The sequence below is a fragment of the Lepeophtheirus salmonis genome, chromosome 7 (genome assembly GCF_016086655.4).
Source record: "Lepeophtheirus salmonis chromosome 7, UVic_Lsal_1.4, whole genome shotgun sequence".
In the NCBI taxonomy this organism is placed as follows: Eukaryota; Metazoa; Arthropoda; class Copepoda; order Siphonostomatoida; family Caligidae; genus Lepeophtheirus; species Lepeophtheirus salmonis.
In genome coordinates, this window is record NC_052137.2 from 21,378,296 (window position 1) to 21,398,868 (window position 20,573).

The 20,573-nt window shown below is 28.5% G+C and overlaps 1 protein-coding gene across 2 annotated transcripts in view; it reads right to left on the reverse strand.

The window, feature by feature from the left end:
* The window catches only part of mfr (ferlin misfire), a 139,635-nt gene that overhangs the window by 39,199 nt on the left and 79,863 nt on the right, over positions 1 to 20,573 (reverse strand). For both annotated transcript variants that reach the window (XM_071889923.1, XM_040716615.2), the window contains exon 8: positions 14,333 to 14,395. In XM_071889923.1, the coding sequence (XP_071746024.1) occupies positions 14,333 to 14,395 (63 nt within the window). The remainder of the gene's footprint in view (positions 1 to 14,332; positions 14,396 to 20,573) is intronic.

A 20,573-nucleotide genomic window follows, 5' to 3' on the forward strand; every position in this document is an offset into this window, starting at 1 on the left:
TTGTGAATAAGTATATCTTGTTCATTATTGGGCACATCAGATCATATATGATCTATATTATATGATTGGGCACATGTGAGTGGATACTACAAACGATTTTTTAAATTATTGTGCTTTACTGGTTCAGTCGTTAATTATTATGCGTCGAGTATGGAGGCCTCAAAGGGAAAAATTCGCCATAGCTTACATTTTTAGTAACTGAAAGGGAAAAACGCTTCGAAAGCGACCCAGAAAATTTGCCATGTTTACGGGGGCGATATTCTTTCGGTTCGTGTTGCACAATTGTGGTTCGAGAAACTATTTCGCTCAATTCTGCACTGTACGCTAAACAACTCGACCTTTTGAAGCTGACGATCGAACAGAAGCGTCCGGCATTGGTAAATAGGAGACAACAAGACATCATCAAGATTACATCCGGCAGCACAAATCTTTGAGGACGCCCAAGAAACTCCATTAGCTTGGATAGGAAGTTCATATTTATTCAGCCTATAGTTCAGACCTGAAACCAATTTAATACTACCTATTTCTGTATATGGCCCACGCGCTTGGAGGATTTTTTTTTGGCTCAATAGAGGCCTGTGAATATTGGTTGTCTGATTACTTTCTCAATAGGGACAAGCGCTTCTACGAAAAGGGTATTATGAATTTAGATTCTTGTTAATACTTGTTATAAAGTATTGCAATAAAGTGACAAATACGAAGATACAATTATAAACGCACTTTTTTATTTTTTCCATTTTTTGATATCAAATATAAACATATTATTCAATAATCCCAAACATATTTAGGTTAAAAGACAAAATAAGAAAGATAAGGATTTTTATGGCATGGGCCAAGCATAGATACACCTACATATACAGTGTCCATCCCAAGTTAGGTATATAGCTGCTTGACGGGAAACATTATCCCTCTCAATTATCTCATTATGATCCCACAATAATAATGAATCAGTATTATCAGTTAAAGTAATATTTTTGACCATATAAAGAGTAACTGGCAAATTAGGGTTGATAATAGCCACTATAATAGGTAGCCATGCCATAAAGTGATGACTATACTTTACATGCTCATAGAATCGATATGTAGATAGAAATGTGTAAAATACCTTAGTCAGATCTTTGCTGAAATATTTTTAATTTATACTCTACTACCTATATACATCTTTTAAGCAGTCTATCACTGTGTTTTTAGGGTGCCTGATTGGAGCCCTGATTTAGGGCCTTACATTAATTAAAAAAATAATTTTAACTGTGGTACAAAAAAAAATTGTTCTAAAGTATGACGATACACTTTTATCACACTTTGTAAATGTGCAGTTGTGCTTCACACATGTGCAAGAGTTATATGCAGGACATTGTAATGCACGATGTAAATGTGTTAAAATAAAGCAAAATCTCACAGGTCAAAACGAGCTTATTTGGTATCAATTGTGATCACTTGTCAGTTCGGACAGTATTAACTTGTTTGACTGAACAATTTGCTTGTCCCGAACGGTCGGACTAGTGTTAATGTAAATCCATTCTGAGAATAGATGAATCTCCATAAGACCAATAAATACTACTACTAAAAAAGTAATTGGGGAGCCCAGATTCCCTAAAATTCCAGGATTCCAGGATTCCTAAGATTCCCCAGTCATTAAAACCTTTATTTATAATACAGAAAACTCTTTAACTTAGGTCCAATAGGTAGATAATGATTGGTTGCTTTAATTCAAAACATTGAGACATAAATATCAAAGTTGGATAATAACCATGCCTTCAATAGAATCCGTTCTATCCTTAATCTCTTGTTATTCTATATCTTTTCTTCCGAAATAAAGCTTTATATTTTATCATTATCTTTGTTAGAAATGATAGGGGTTTTTATTATATTTCCTTCATATATGTTTGAATGACAATATTAGTGCGCTCCTATAATAACCCAATAAATAATTAAAACTAATAGAATACCTTTCGATATCATCATATTTGTATACATACTATTTCCTCATGCGTATATAATTAAGATACATACATATGTATAGTATAAAAAAAATATTTATTCCTTTGTAAAATAATAAATAAAAATAATAGATTCCTTGCTTATGTGCTAATTGCAACTATCAAAGCATGTCTGAGTGCATTACAATTACCACTCTTTATTGTACTATTATTTAGTCCTTTATTTCAGCTAGTTATTACTGAAATCTAATATTACATTCAAGTGATATACACACATAACACATGATTAGGCATATAGATGCTTTATTTTTTCAAATTACTTATTTAAAGGAAATATAGTATTTTATAAAATACATTTTTTATTTTGTTAAAATTATTTAAAAAAAGTCTTTCCTTTAGTTAAAAATACTTCAAAAGTTATAATCATTCAGCATGGATATGGCAGAGCACGACATGTGGGGAATTAACGACAAAATTTTATTCGGTATTTCATCAAGAAAATCATCCCAAGAAAGTAGAGGAATGTTTTTTTTTTCTTTCTTCAAAGATATATAATGGTGTAACAATTTGCACGGAAAATCTGAGGGCAATAAATATATATTTGCCTCTGTGAGTTATACTGCTCTTTCCCTAAATATCTCAAGTTTGTTAGGTAGCTCTAGGGTCTTAATTTGGTAACGTTTCAGATTCCCTCAGATACTATACAACGTTGATAAGGATCGTCCGGCATTGCAACATTTTTTTGAGGAGAGATTAACGTCATAAATGTAGGAGTACAAGGTGTGTTCAAAAAGTAAGGTGAATTTGTATTTTTGAGGAAATAATATTAATTTATTCATCAATATTTATGTTTTCATCTTCAAAGTAATCCCCCTTAGATACAATACACTTGGGTCAACACTTTTTCTAATCCTCAAAGCAGTTTTCGGTATAGCCTTGAGATCTCCCATTGATACGGTCTTTATCTCCTCAATCATTGTAAATCTCCATCCTTTCATAGGTCCCTTTAGTTTTGGGAACAAGAAAAAGTGTTGTAGTCAATTACCTCAGAAACTTATCTGATAAATAAAAAACTTCACTACTTATATGAAAAAAAAACAAAAAAACTCTACTACTTCAACGTTTTCATCTATTTTTGACGTGCTTTGGTGTACAGAGTGGTGCTCTTAGCATCTTCTGCCCATCTTGGAAGAGTTCGTACCGCTTGTAAACCATTTTTTTTTTACTCAGAACAGTTCACCATATGCTATTGTCAACATTTCAAGTGTTTTGAAATACTTAATTTTATGTATCAATAACATATTCATGTATATGATCAATAATAACATGTATCAATGAAGTGTTTCTCTTCCCAAATACTCACTAACCAAGAGTTATGTAGATTTTGCTGGTTAAAAACAAATTGGATATATTCACATGGTCCCGACCGTATTTCTGGTATGTATTTTTCGTTGATTTTGAAAGTACAGTAATAATTAAGTGGAAGTTTGAAAGATTCTCAGAGTTTTTGTGTTTGCTTAAACAACAATTATAAAATGCAATTTTAAATTAAATTCAAGATATCAACCAACATTTATTAGGTAAATAGATATATACGGGGGGGGGGAACTCTTGTAGAGGTCCCTATATTGATCTTTTTCATTTCTTATACCATGTTAAGAAAAAAATAACTTCCTTTGTCTTTCTCAACTTTCCTCAGTGAGACTTTCTTTATATCCTTCGTGATCATTTGCTGAAGTAACATATTTAGAAGATGGAGGTTTTATTATCATTTTTTTTTATAATCTACCTATGATGTGACATATATAATCGTGTCAGCTAAGTATGATGAACACACTTTTATAGAACATAGATGTCATGGTTGCCAAGATATTGGGGTTTAAACTTGTTCCTGATTAAACAACACTGCCCTGCATATAAATATATGCCACTGTCGATATACGTGTCAAATACTCTTAGTCATCAAGCTCTAAGACCATTAACAACATTAAAATTTTTTTAAGACTATTAAATGTTAGAAAAACATTAATAAAGATTAAAAATTAATTCAAGGTTATAAATTCAAAAAATGAGTTGCACTGAGGATTGAGAGACCTCAACACCCATAAAAAACCTTTTGTTATGACGCAATAATAGGTGGTTACCCCACAAAAGTGCAACTCTAAGAAACTTACTCGGAAATTGAGGTATGTCAACGTAATCCCGAAATACTTAATTTAAGCCTTTTCTTTTTAATTCAATACAAAAAATGGTTCTATTCATTGGTACTAAAATAAAATCGCCCGAAGAAATAAAATTTGCTTTTGTTCTATTTCTTTTTTTCTTTGCACATAAATTCAATTTGTATTAGATTGAGTATAAAAACTTACTTATATTTTCAAACAGAATAAAATATATTATTAATATTGAGGGAGTATATTTCATGATATATTATCATGAAGGAAACACATCACAAGGAAGGTGAATTATAAGAATCTTCTTTACATTTGACTTTTTGTCGCTGGATCTCTAATGTAAAATAACCAAGGAATTTCCTATTTTTAGCAATTGTAATGTATTCAGAAACCGTCTCACGTACGATTATTGGGTTAAAGTTTAATATAGTATTAATGGATATTATATGAATATAGTATTCATCAACATTATTTAAGTATATTAGCAGAACGGTATAAAATATGGTCTTATTGTTTAAAAATGAAAGTATAATATTCAGATGTGGTTATATTCAAATTGCACTCAAAAGTAAATGCATAGAAGGGTATTTACTAATAAACAAATCAATTTTTTTATATTTTGCATTTTCAAACTCATTTCAAAATGAAATACAATGTTGCAACGAATTTCAAGTTTGGGCAAACTTTTCATTCAATAGGGCACAAAAAAGAAATTGTAATTTTTAAAAGAACCCTTTAAAAAAAACCCACATATTTTAAAGTGATATTAGTTAAAATATTTAATAGGGTAATATAGCCAAAATCTAATATTTAGAATAAGAGAAAAATCACTATGGTAAGCTTAATTTATCAACAAGTCCAATGGTGGGGTTTTTTCAGCTGTCGGTTTCCTACTTTTATAATTACTTATTAGTGTTCTGAAGATGGAATGGTTAAATTCATATTTGCTATTGTTAATATGTGACCAATTAAATGAATATTATTATCTCAGTTGAAGAGAACGGTTTGAAAAATGGTTATTTATTTTATTAATTTACATTTTAAAGTATTTAAATAATAAAAACCTAACTTGACTAACGTGTATAGCACTTAATATATGCTTTTTGACGGCTCCACATTCATCCAACGGGTCGTAATTTATCCACCTCTAGTTTATTTAGGTAGCAAACAATCAATTTTCGTTTTTATAATTTACAAACAGTAATTGTAGGTCCCTACAAAGAAAATATTGAGGCTTTAGAATTTCTTTCAACAACAATAACCATTTATTGGATGCGTATGCTGATGATATTTCCCTATTTGTTGAAGCAAACTCAGATAGACAACTAATCAGGAGAATTGTAATTCTTCTGAATGCGTTTGAGAAATACTCAGACAGATCTGGCTTAAAAATTAATAAAGATAAGACTGTCATCCACCCGATTGGTTCATGGTGTCCAGATAGGTCGACTAAAATTAAAGGCTGTCCCAATTCTGACAAAATTGTAGCTCTGGAGAAGTTTAATATTCTCAGACTGATTGATTTTTACAATATCCACATTGTTCCCTTAGTGTTATACAAAGCTTATTCGTTACCCATCTTGGCTGAAAAAAGCAATTAAGGAAGAAAATGTGTAGCTAAAAACCCTTTTCAATTATAAATATCATAAATCTTATAAGACCGAGGAAATACATTGGTGGGGGAATAACTTTGTTGTCCATCATAATTCCAAAATTGTACCGAAAAGTATTTATTGATATAACTCTTAATGCAGATATTGAACGGAAAGCAATTGTATCAAATACAGCAATCTACACATAATTTATGATGGGAACTATTCTATCTAATGAAGCTGTCGGAAAAATATCCACATCATGGGGCGCTGCTCATCGTATCCTTTGGTCTGGAACACCTATATATGAGTTCAATACAACGATTGACATCATTAACCAGAACACATCAAAAAAATATTTCTTCCAAAATACAGAGGGACCCCGTTTCCTGGAGGATCTAGCCTTATACGATTATATAATAACAATTCATGATCTTGATAAACAACCCTCTTCAATCTTTATACGAGGTAAATTTAGTTTTCTTTTAAAAAGATACGCAAAATACCACATTTCTCCGTCTCCCTGGCATTTGAAAATATGTTATGAGCAACAGTTAGGAAGTGGGGTTAATAAGCTTAGAAACTGTTATATGAATCTTTTAGACTTGCCTAAACCCTGACACTAGAAAATTCAAGGCTCATTGTTTCACATAAACGATGGCAAGGGGTTCACAGCACAACTTCAAATATCGGCAAATCTTATATTTTACGACGCTCCATGGAAAGACTGCGGGAGAACTTTTAATTCTATCATTCATGCCTTTGTTAATTGTTTTTTATGTTCGGATTTTAAAAGAGGGCCATATCCTTGAATGTCAACGAGGAACAAAACATCGAATCAAATTTAACAAAAGCCTTTATAATCTTTGGAATATCAAATAGCAAGACTTCCTCTGATAATAGTAAGGCATTAGATTTTGCTTTGTCTAATGCTAAAGCCCTTATTGCAAACAAGTTATGCACCTATCTTATGAAACTTTTGGAAAGTAATTGTATTGAATGTGAATTTTAGACTTTTGACTCGGTTTTAGCTGGGTTTTTTTTTCTAATATTTTATTATTTATGCTCGTTTTACTCGTCATATTCTATGACTATTTTATATTTCCACATCTGATCATGTTTTATTAATTATTTGAATTTTTTATTGCTGTATATCAGCACGTACTGAATGAATCTTCGGGAGGGGAATAATTTTAAACTAAAATGTTTATTTATGTTATGTAAAACTCAGTTCCTCAACCTACATATTTTAAATGAATTAAATGTTTTTGAGCCTTAATAAAAAAAACTACATTAAAATATACATAAACAAATTTATTTTTATATTCTAAGGGCTTATTACAAAAAAAAATTAAAATTTATATTTTTGACTAGGTTACCAGAAGGGAAGCCACAAATTCAGTCTCTAAATTTTTCAAGTTAATTAGTTAGCTTGTTTATAAGTTTACCACGAACACCAAAGTTATTCATATACGGTTTTGATTATCTAAATAATAGATAAATATAGAATAAATCATACATACTGATCAAAAAGTATGTATAAAAAGATAATTATCTTTATGATAGACCATATATATTCATATATAGAAAATTCGATAACTACAATTTTGATTAGATATGTTTTATTATAAGAAAGCAATAGCGAACATATGTAATTAGAATTATTAGAAACTAACGAACAATTCGTTTTTTCTTTCAATTGTAATATATATATAGAATTGAGTTCAAGGACAAATATACTACGCACTTAATTATCCTTAAATAAATTATTGCAATGGCAATTCAAATTAATTCTATAATTTATATTTTATGAATTGTTGACAAGAAAATCATAAACTCAAAAGGAATAAAAGGTTTTATATCATTAAATAAATTACCCAAAGTTTTTCATTTTTTTTCAAAATCACCCGAAAATTTTAACAACGAGAGTAAAACATTCGATTATGCTAATGGTTTTTTGTATGCCATTTGCTCTTGATAATTATCACAAGTAGTCTTTTATGTCCTTTTATTCAATCTAAACTCCCGTAATCCCTTTTAAGTTTTTAATATGACGCGCTGAGATTAAGTTATACATGCTCGTTGCTACACTGTTTTTCTTTTTTGTTATTATTATTCTTTTAATTTTCTCAAATTTTTTCAAGAATGAAGTATAATAATAGTAACAAAAAAGGAGAAAATATGCATTTTTAATCAATCCAATGAACCCACCTTTTTATATTATCCACATATTCAAAAATGATTTTAGGGCAAACAAACAAAACTTTGCCTTATAAATATATATCATTATTATTTGTAATATAATTTGAACTAATTGATGTATTCATCAATATTGGGTCATTCTAAGTCAAATCAATCCGAAAAAGAACATTTTTCAATGCACCATCTTCTATTTCATACAAAATTGATCACATATATTAATATTAGTTTAAAACTCAAAAATCCAAAATTTCAGACTTTTTTGTGCTATGGTTAAGGATTTAGAGGCTTCCACGCGGTCTACCTTATTTTTACATCGATGTATTTTGAATGTTTTTGAAGATATCGATCTACTTTAACAACCATTTAATAGGTAGTTGTTTTGTCCTTTTGTTGTATTTTATTGTATAAGCCAAAAAATGAGTTTTTACCCATAAGGTCACGAGGTCAATATTTTGAATTAAAAAAATTAAATATGTATATTTTAGTTTCACTCAAATTTTTCTAATTTAAATTGTAATATATTATAAACATATACACAAACTTTTAGAGATTCTTTCGATTCAACTTAATTACTACATGCTAAAAACGAAGCAGATATATTGCAAAAACTCAAGTATAATATTTAGTATATATACTCGTATTCAAAAATTTGCTCTACCTACCAACAAATTTTTATCCATTGTATTTAAGTGGAATCGAAAACATTTCTAAAAAGAGAGCAAATCCGACACAAACACTAAGAAATAGAAAAAAGTCATAAATAAATTATTGATATTTTCTAAAAAAAGGTTGATTTTTCAAAATATTCCTTTCTAAACACTTTGAAATATGAATGTATATCATTTGTCAAAAAAAAATTGTTTGAATTTGTTTTTCTTTTTTAAACGTCATTTGAAAATAAAATAAAAGAGTTCCGCATTCTATTACCTTAAAAATGGAAATTTGATATTAAAAAAAAATCAAAAAGGAAACAAAGAAAAGAGCCTACACATTTTCTGAGGTTCTGCACTGTGTACCATTCCCCGACATTTTAAGTATAACTTATTAATAAACAATACAAATATAATTTCCATTTTGTTTAATATTTCCATGCCCTTTTCCTTTTTTTTTAAATGTATAAGTCAATATTTAACTCAAGTAAACAAAGAACTATGATAATGTACTTCATAGTTCAAATGATATCTGATAACCTTATGTAATAATAATAAAGTATTACGATGCTTGACATTGTTAACTTCTACTTACCCAGTTGGTAAAATAATAGAAGTAAGGTTTCAATTATGATTAAATTGTTAGTAGTTAAGGAGTAGAATCAACTTTCATTTTGCAATTTTCATCAACAGATTATGTAAGTTTTAGGATATCAAATATACAAATTAACATCATTTGTTGATAGAAATTTACCCAGTGCTTCTTATCAAAATACCAAATTATAAAAAAAGTTGACCATAGTAGAAAAATCTAAGCAATATCAATACAAATATGTTGATTTGACATTTTTTTATATGTTTTTTAACTTAACAAAAAAGGATTTGATACTTGAACTTTGTTGTTTTTTACAAGCTCACACTGAATTACGAATCTTAAAATGTTTTTAGTATTTTTGAACACATTTTAACAAATGAATAGCCTTTGTAAATAATTAAATAAGGAATTATTCATAGCAGAACAAAAAAATAATGTATTTTTTACGATGCCTTTCCACTACATTTGAAATATATTTCGAATTTAAATTCATTTTATGGTGAAAATCCTATTTTCAAGTGCATTTCTATTTTTTTAAATTATAAAATTGTTCTTAGACAATTGAAATAGAAATGATATTATTTTAAAAAAAGATATAAAAATTATTAACATTTTTTTCATCATATAAAAAAAGCACATAAAAAACAGTTATTCTGTAAAATTTAATCTTTTTTGGAGATAACTTATACTACTGAAGGAAAAAATTTCGTTATGCTCAAGTGTACATATCGATTTTTTATCCTTACTATTTTTTTTTAAAGGAAAATTATTTTACCCTATAGTATCTTAGCAAATAGGAATAGTGCTTTCATTAAATTTAAAAAAAAAGTTATATAAATAAATCATAGAAATATATAATTTGTTGACAAAATTGAGTGTCAATTAGGGATTGGTTTTTAAAGAATATAATTATACTTTGGACTCATAATAACAACGTAATTTTTAGAAATGTATCACAATTTCGATGATTTAATTATCCCCTTCTTCTATAGATACTCTGCACTTCTTATGGGTTCTCAACAGTTGGAGAGGTCCTGAACTAAGTAAGTATCATTAACCAATAAAATAATAATCCATTTCTTTTGTATAGATGTGAATACCTTATAAAAGTTTAAATGAAATGAGTCTGTTTGGATGGACTATAATGATGAAAAAGGAGAAAATGTTGGATTTAGCATTAGAAAATTCACTGGAAATATTAATATCCCTTAAGTTAGTACATTTTCTGATTATGAATTTATTTTCATTTGTTCTTGAAGCTTTGGTAAAAAAAATGAAATGAAATGATACAAAAATCTTGATACACATACTAATTATTAATGAATTATTCAAATGATTTACATTATTATGGGGTATGTTTGTTTAACCTTATTTTCCAAAATTCACCAAAAAAAAAAACCAGAGTAATTTGGATTTTTTCAAAAGATTTATAAGTTGAATATTTTTTGCATTGCATTTTGCAAGGACTTATACTCCTTGTGTTGTGTAAGTTTGATTTTACTTCAATGACCAAAATATCTTGGGAATTATGGAGTCAGAGACAATAGATGAGTGTCGATCAAGACTTAATCAGGCTCATAGGATATTTCAAACATTTGACCCAAATTATTGATTTATTCCCACTGTCCATTGATTTTTTCCTTAAACAATTTAGCAAAAATCTTCCATTTTCTAGATTGTAAATAGAAAATTATTTATAAGAATGTTTTCTCTTTCTAATTTATTTATTAATTGGACGGTTGTCATGTTTTTGTTACAACGGGTATTAAAGCAATTTGAGTCAATTTTTAAAGCATCATCATTATTAAATGAATCAATTATTAAATAATCAACATTTAATTTTTGCAACTTTGTAGATAATATTTAAATATTTTATCTTTTAAAATTGAAGTAAAATGAATGGGAATCATCATAAATATATTATTATTTTTTTCTTTTTGCAAATGGGTCTTTCGGAAATCATTCTGTTCACCATGTGTACATTTGACAGTGTTTGTACGGCAAAATGGCTTTCAAAAAATACCTTTTGACAATAAAATTTTTGGGCAATGTGTCATACAACCAATAAATTTCTATTCTATTTTGAAAATATTTTAGCTATTTTTTTCAGTTTTATCATCGATAAACAAACACATTTACGACGTAATGTAATCTAATTATGAGCATAGGGAAATATTGGAATTTCTGGTGGGAGCCATAAACAGACTGCAACCCATTTCAAATTGAAATATTTACCAGATGAAAATTTTAATACTCTTCATACTTAGTGCTAAAAAATAAGTCCAATTGGACCAAGGTAAAGCTTGTATCACGAAATCAAACTCAAGACCAAAGATAAAATGAGATAATAGAAAAAACAAATAATAAATAACTCTGGGTATGAACACCACAGTTTTTACTAAAATTGCAATAATAGAGGAAACCATATTACTATAACCAATAATTGGATTTCAACAAATATACAGATTTAGAGATTGTAGGTAAAAATAGATATGTATATATACTAAATTATATAAATTTCAAAGGTTATCGGGTGGAAAACTTCAAGCAATTTGATTTAGAATTATCCCAAAACCTATTTGTATATAAATATATCTATATATATTTTTTTGTAATAGTTAAAATGAAAAATTCACAAAAACGTGCTGTAGTACTTATAAAATAATATATTATTGCGTCAAGTACCTACTACATTTTTTTCTTTTGTATTATTGAAGAGAGGTATTTCAATAATACTTACAAAAATAGGTTCTACAAATATGCTTTGAAACTCTGAAAAAAAGTTTTTCTTATTTTTGACTAACATATTTTAAATAGTTACTACTCATTTTTCTATAAAATTTTTAAGTTGTGAATGTAAAAGTACAAAATGAAAAAAATAAAATTAATTTGAATAAAAATATTTACTCAAAAGATCCCTTATAGCAATCATATTTTGCGTTACATAACTTTATTATTTGTTAAGGGGTCCTGATGCAAAGGCTTTTTAGGAACATAAAAAATAAAACATCACATACAATTTTTCATAAAAATGATAATAAATATTTTTATAGATGACAGTTAATTAATAACAAATAGGATGTTCTAATAAAAGTTAAGAAAAATATTTCAATTTGGTTCATTTGAAAGAATTAAATATTTTGAGTAAACCATCTTCATATGTATGACACAATATTAACCATAGGTAGAGTTGTAAATTCTTAGCTTATTCTAGTGAGTGAGATATTTGTAGTTGCCAATCTGAAGAATGCTTTTTATCTGTTGCAATTATTATTTATTCTATTCTTGAGGACAAAACTTATAAGTGGTTGTAACACCTAGTGTGGTTGCTTATGAAAGACGGAGAGTAACCCTGAGTGACTTTAAGTGATACGAGTTTAGAACTTTACAATCTAGTTTAATCTATTCTAAGAAGAAAAAAGGGAAAAATTCTAGAATATTAGTCCCATATCCATCCATGATATACATAAAAAACTCTGATTGTGGAGGTTTTGATATTTTGGATCAAAAGACTGTTACTGTTGCTGATTGGATCAAGAATCATCGAGGGAGGGGGTGGGGGAGGGAGTTTGTTATTATTTAAGGCTGTTTTTGACATCTTGGATATATGTAGTTGTTTATTGGAGTTCAAAATTATTTCATCACCCCGAAAAATCATTCCTAAATCTATTCCACTCCACCTACCAAGAATTATATCGACAAGAGTGAAATGTAGACATTGTAACATTAAAAAATAAAAAATAAAACTCATATTCAACGTAATACATGCTAAGTGTTTTAGCTATTGTTTCTGGACAAAAATCAAGATGTTGTTTAGGTGATTGTCATGCTCAAAAAAAAAAGTTGATTATTTATTTTGTATTATGATTGAAAGTTTATCTATATGTATTTTAAATATAGAAAATGTTGATGTTCTAGGAAATAATTATAAGAATTAAAAATCTTTTTTGTGTAAAATTATTTATTCGTCTTTTTGCCCTAAAATATGTCTGGAAACCTAGATATAATATACATATATATTTATATTTTTTTTGTATTTCCCATTGACTATAAAATATTAAAAAGTTTGATGAAAATATAATCATGGGCTTTATGGTCTTAAAGGTTTAAGATGTTATAAGTGTATGTCCCCGTTGTTTCACATTAGAATTGAGGATCGATATTGGAGTAGTTTCTGACTATGTCCTTCTTAGATATTATGGAGTGGGATTTATGTTTATTTGCATCCTCTCATTGCTGCTTGCAGATAATAAAATGAAACGTGATTACTTGATCTGCTCTCCTTCAAAACATTTATCAAACTATAAGGATTAACATCTTTATTTTCGATTTCTTTATATACATACAGTTACCAAAAGGTCTTATAATATACCAATCTATTCATAAACCTCTTATATTTGTACTATTTTTTTTACAAAAAGGGCAATGCCTTCATGCATCTTACTTTAAAATGAAATCTTGGAAAAAGTATCAATCTACATTTTTGGTATAAAGTACGGATGTAGAAATACATATAATTCAAGTGGAAAATATATAATGCTCTCTCTTCTTCTTTTAATAATTGGATTTAAAGTACTCGAGTCTTTAAAAGGTTGTACAATACACTGCTTTATTCTTCTTGAAATTTCCTAAATTAAAGTCCTATGTTTCTCAAACTGTACACCACAGCTCAATAGTGCTAAAAGTAATTCATAAATATTGTATTTTTGTTATATTTACTTAAATAAGTCAAAAAAATTGTTCATTGGGTTACTGAAGGTTTTGGTTATCTCATAAATGCCCCTAGAAAACATTGCTTTAATCACTAAATAAAAGCCAACTTTTCTCACCTCTGAGAACTATGATATAATTATTTCTGACTGGAAAATGGGTACGTTTGTAATATATTGGCATCAGTTAATAGTAAATTTACTCTTAAGAAGTAAAATTTGAGCACGTTTTTGTACACGAGTACTTTTATAATACATATGTTAGGACGTAGAACAAAAAATGTCCACCTACTATGAAAAATAGCATGCATATTGTTAATATCCTTATGCAAAAAATGAAGAAAACAAACTCATGCAACATTCTCCTCTCTATTTTTCTAAAATATTTTGTTGCAAATGTGTTTAAAAAAGAAAAACACAATGTAGAGACAAAAATATATAAATACATAAAATAGTTTTTGAAAACTTACCGAAAGTGTAATAATCTTGTCATAGAGCATGACTGGAGCCATATGAAAGTCAAAAACGAAATACTGAAATATAATTAAGATAATCAAACATAAGATACATTAATTGATTGAATTTAATATATTTATAAATCTTTGATCTTTTTTTATTACTGTATTGCATTTCTAGAAACGTAATAAAGGTAAAATCCTTAACTTTAATACAAATATTTAAAGTATTATAGTTGCTTTATAAGAACCTTTTTTACAACTTAAAAGTTGAAAAAATGATGTATTATTTCTGCTTAAAAATATCTTTAGAATATTTTGAATTTCTTTGTTCAGGAAATGATTTGAATTGAAAAAAAAAAGGCAAATTAAAAATCCATAAAAAAAGATCTGATACGAAAAAACTCATATTGGATTCTTGAAATGAGCATATATTAATGTATTATAATAGGAGTACACTGTCAAATATTGACTTTATATTTCTTTCCCTATTTTTAAGCCAATTGAAAAAACAACGGAATATAGTTTTTAGTAAACACAATTTAATAATTCTCTTTAGATTTATATTCAAGATATATTTTCCCATTTGAAAAAAACAAAAAAATCACATATGTATTGCTAAGAGATATAGTATAAATTGAAAAAAATATTGACGTTAAAAAAACCAATGCATTGTTAATTTTTTAATATAAAAATATCCTAATATATAAAGTTATTTATTAAAAGTATTATAAAGTATAAAATCGTAATTTTAAAAGTCTAATATTTTTTTACAAAATATCTACTGAGTAAAAATATGCATAGATCAGTACACAAAATGGCAGGAGCATTGATTGAGAATGAAGTACCCTTTAAGATGGCGGAAGAATTATATAATAAATTGGAGGCCTCCACAAACGATCATGATGCATTAACAATTTAAAAAAAATAATATTTATTACCATTATTACAACATCAACTAATATAAATTAATATAAACATTATACACACAATTTATATTTCCCCTTTCCTCTGACGTAAGAAAAACAAAGAAGATAAAGGAGAAAAAAAAGAAAAGAGGGAGAATTGATGAGCGAGCGCTCATCCCTTCCTTTTAGAAATCTGGTAGATCGTATATAGGCAATGTAAGCATATGAATAAAAACTATCATTTCAAAAGCCAACAATTAGTATAAAGCAGGGGTAGGTAACCTTTGAGACATGGAGTGCCAACTTCAACATTTCTAATCAATGAGTGAGCCACTATCAACACTATTGGTAAAAAAACAGACAAACTTCAGGAATATGTTCTAATTTGCACGTGTCAGTGAATATGGCTCTGTGTGCCAGCATTGGCACGCGTGCCATAGTTTGCCGACCCCTGGTGTAAAGTATACATAACACTTTTATAACATATTTTGTTTCCCACCATCCATCCATCTTTTCCTATACACATTCGTCCGTCAATTCTCCCTATCCAAGCCGGATCTGTGAAGTATCCGAGGATACGGATCGATTGCTCCATTTATTTCTCAAACAACCTAGGATCCCCTTCCCTCTGCACCGGATCACGTAGAGTATTGATGTCGTTATGAGCTAGTCTTGGACGTCTAGTTTCACCCTGTACTCCGCAAGAATATTCCTCCTATAGGCCTCCCTAATACCTGGAATCAATGGGCACTTGTAGAACATGTGTCTGCTTGTCTCGGTTTCTAATCCACAGAAGGGGCAATTCCTCTTCGGTTGTAGGTCTGGTCTAGTTCAGTCCTGCATATCAGTCCCAAAAATTACAAAGTTATATCCTAGATGACGTCACTCAACTTTACATCTTTTTTTTTTTTAATCAGTCATAGAACTAAACATCCGTTAGACCGATAGTCTTTATTACTTATATGATCGGTCGTCAGACTGTACTGTACTGAATTAATAAGGACTGGCACAACACAAACTATCATGAACAATGAAAAACAGGGTTGATATCATGAAAAGGCAAGTAACAGAAAAGGAATTGAATATATAAAGAATATTGTAAAAATAGCCTATAAATAAATTCCGTTTTTTATAATGATTAATTATTTCTATGTGATAAAGTTTTTTTTAATTTTATATTTATGCAAATAAAACTTAACATTGTATCTAACTTTATAGACTTATAAATTAAATTATATTCGGCGAAGATATACTGTTTCTATTACATCATGAAAGATGCAAAACTTTATAAAGGAGGATTAACACATTTATCATGCGTGTCCACGCAATTTATTTCTTAGAACTTTGCACACTATTATCTTCAAACCTCAAAAACTCACACTGTTAAAATAAAGAGGTTCTGTAATTCAAAAAAATTATTGTTTGAGGAGAGGAAATGTCGCATTAGTTATTTTGTGCTAATTTTTTTTAGTTTATCATAGTATTTTCACTCCTACAAACAAAAAACATTTTAAACCACGAAACCTCTTCTTTTTGTAACTGATTTTTGTTTTTAAATTTGAAGATTGTAATATGTAAAGTTTTTAGAAATAAATTGTTTATACACGGTTTGAGTTAACGAATGATAGATTTGGTCACCAACGAAAAAAAAATAATTCTCTCGGTTAATATCATGGATTATTTCATCAACATGGTTACTGGCCTTTTTGAGAAAAAATGATAATGGAAAATTAAAAGCAGAATTATAAATACAGGGTCTAACAACAAAACTCCTTTTACAAAAAGCAATAAAACAAGATATTTTCTGATTCTTTAAAGAGCCGGAATATAAGTATTTTGAAAGAAACGCAATGTCAATTTGCTCTCCTCTTTGTTTGACAAATCTGCCAATATGGTAGAGCTGATGCCTTGTAGAGGACTAAATGAATTATATATCTATTATAAAAGTCAATACGGGTCTGGATATTCAAATTTCGACGAAAATAGATTGATTTATATATTTTTGCCCTAAGTGTAACCCAATTTGAATCAGATTCCCATTGACTTTCATACTAAATGTTCAATACAGTAGTTGTTCCTATGATAGTTCAACCCACAAGCTTTGATCCTATAACAGGACTCCATTCACCTAATGGGAGAATCCTCGGTTTTCTTTGATTAATTTCTAACCCAGACTTCTTTGTACATTCTTGAAAAAGAAAAAACAGCCTCAATTCTCATAATGATTTGGGTTGATGAGGTGGCTTTCTATAAGCAATGTCACGGTGTAGAGATCAATTACATGGGGCTTGTCATCAAATAAAATACAACAGCCACCATAATTTTGCCTAATTTGTATGGTTAATTCTTCTATGGGCATAACGAACAATAGAGGAGCAGTCGGGCATCCTGGACAACAGTTTCCATTTAACATTATCAGATTTTTTTTGTTGAGGTCCCAATAAAAAGTAAGCATAGAAAAGGGGTGTAAAAACGCTGGGAAAGACATTTCAGCGTTATATAGAGATTGTGTATTTACTGTATCAAATGCCTTACGAAAATCATCAGAGATTAGGGCACATATTTTTTCCTACTTTTTACAAAATGGATCGCATTTTTGATATTTCGAGAGACATCTGAGACCTGTCATCCTTTTAGAAAAAACTTTCTGATGTGTATCAATCTTCTCATTCAATATTGGCTGAATCTGATTTGGAATTACTCCAGATAAAATTCGATATGTCTTATTTAGCACTGTTATCGGCCTCCAGTGACCAATGTCAATCTCATCTCGGTTTTTTTAAATTAATATACTATTCTTCTTTCTGAGGATGAACTAAAAAGTTTCCTGTATTTTTCTATAGATTTACCAACCCATAGTAATTAAGGATCATCTTTAAACAGAGAATGAACTTTCCCTTCAATTCCATCAGGACCAGTAGCTTTGCTGTTCTTAAAGTTATTTCTAATGTAATTTAATATTATTTCAGAAGTAAAAACAGGAGCTTAGGATTTCTTACAGTAATTAGGAAAGCGAGTTCTCTGCCCGTCCATCATGGCTTGAAAATATTTTTGAAAACACTTTAATATATCGTCGGCTTTAGTCAAAACCTTACATTATAAATTATCTTTTTAACTTTTGAGGGTTTTTGTGCTTGTTTTAATTTCAATCTTTTAATCCTTCCTGCAATTTTCCTTTGAGCTTCCTCCTCCACTATATCAGAAATTTAAAAATAATTAACAATATTGGAAGTGAAAGTTCTCCAAAATAGAGTTCCATTTTTAAATAAATTTTCATTGAGACGTTTTAGAGGGATAGTTATTTAATGAAAAAATTGCACAATTTAAATAATAACATATATTGTTTGATAATTATTAAAAGATAAAATAGTTAGTGATTGGAGTTTCTGCAAACGTAATAAATATATTGGTTTCTCCATAAAAAAAAATCCAGTCTCTTTTATACGATTTGAATAGATTGCACTAATTTAAGATTTTTGAATAACACCGGATATAATAAAACCAAATTTAGCACAAATTTATCAGTGGAGTTATTTGTGTTCAAATAATTATGAAAATGAATTTTGTATATTTTAAATGGAAAGCAATAACTGATTTTCATAAATTTCACAGATAAAAACTCAAAAGCTATATTTTTACTACTTTAATTTTGTCAAATATCCTGTCCAACCATTTTTTGGCAATATTTATTTATTAACTACACTACCGAAAACAAAAACCCTGCCAACCCCAGGCTTTTATGAATTACACTTTTTTATTTTATTTTTTTATTAAAAAAGGTAACTTCAAGTATGGAAATACTAATAGCAATTTCGATACAGGGGCCGGTACAAAAAATTGTTTTCTTTGGCAACACTAATAAGGAATATGATATTCCTCATGTTTTATTTTTATTATTTGATATTTTCCTTTTTATAGAAATATGTTGATATAAAATATTTATTAATATATGAAAAAGTTATTCTAAGTACCACTTTTATGAATGTATTTTGTAATTATAATGAATGAATGAATCAATCTTTTCTGATATGATTAATTCTACAATCGAAAGTAGGTACTAAGTACATCTCAGAATAATGATCAATTAATATAGACGTAGAAAAGAACATTCATTAATGATATGCGTACTTGGTCGTACAAAAGTTTTGCCACATATACAGTGAGCCTGGAATATCCTCTTTTTGCTTATATTTAAGTCAAAATATAAAAATTTATTATCATGGCAAGAAAAAACCAAAGACGAAAGATTGCAACCTTCATTGCCGGTGGAATGTCCTCAAAAACAGTTATTGCTGCTAAATATGACTCAAAATCAACCGTGTATTGTGTCAATGAGGCCCTATAAATCGGACCTCGAATAAAATCCGCAGGAGTAGTCGTCCAAGAAATATTACTACTGAAGCTGTAGTCAAAGACTTTAAATATCAGCCGGAAATGGCCATGGGCATCAATGTCTAAAGTATACCGTGTCAAGGGGCATCAAAGTAAACGAGCTCAAAAAGTAAGATATGGTGAAAAAATAAACTTTCATAGGACTTTCCCCTGGAGTATAGTATCTGGTGGCATATAAAAATCCAAGCCTGCAGAATTTGACAACCACATGGTAAGGTCATATATGACTCTATCAATGAGAAGTGTACTTACATGTCAGATGCCTACATCAAAATTACAAAATTCCGGCATCATATGAAAGAAGTTATTCCTGCCTTCGGTGATTATATTCAAAATTATTTATACTTAATGTCATTGATATAAATTAAATTAATAAAAATGTTTTGAATATAAAATATCTACAAAATTATATATAACTGTTTAATTTGTTCAATTTAGTAGTAAAACTTTTGGATGATACGGTATGCTACATTACTAATAAATAACAGATAAGCCTAGTGGGAGACAGAGAACACGTGATTAATATTTGTATTGGTGCTAACAACACTCTTTGACCGCTATGAGCATAGAATATTACTTCATAACTTACTTTGTTTAACACATATATTGATTTTTGGTATATTTTGATTTCCTCTTTATTGAATATTTTGTATAAAATAACCTGTTTAGGTTGCGTGACAATATATATTACAATATTATGCCGGACAGGAAAATTGAATCAGTAATATATCTATTAACTTGTTTTAATCCCCTTATCTCGAAATTTTTAATCATTATAGTTTATATTATTGTTGAAAAACGCTTGAATACTTTTTTTTTTCACAGAATATTATCATAATCGATATTCAAGAAAATCTAACCTGCTTATTTTATACAAATTCCTGAATAAATATTAAAACAAAATAGACCAAAAATCAATCAAAATGGACTTTATTTTAATACAGTTTTTAAAAAAT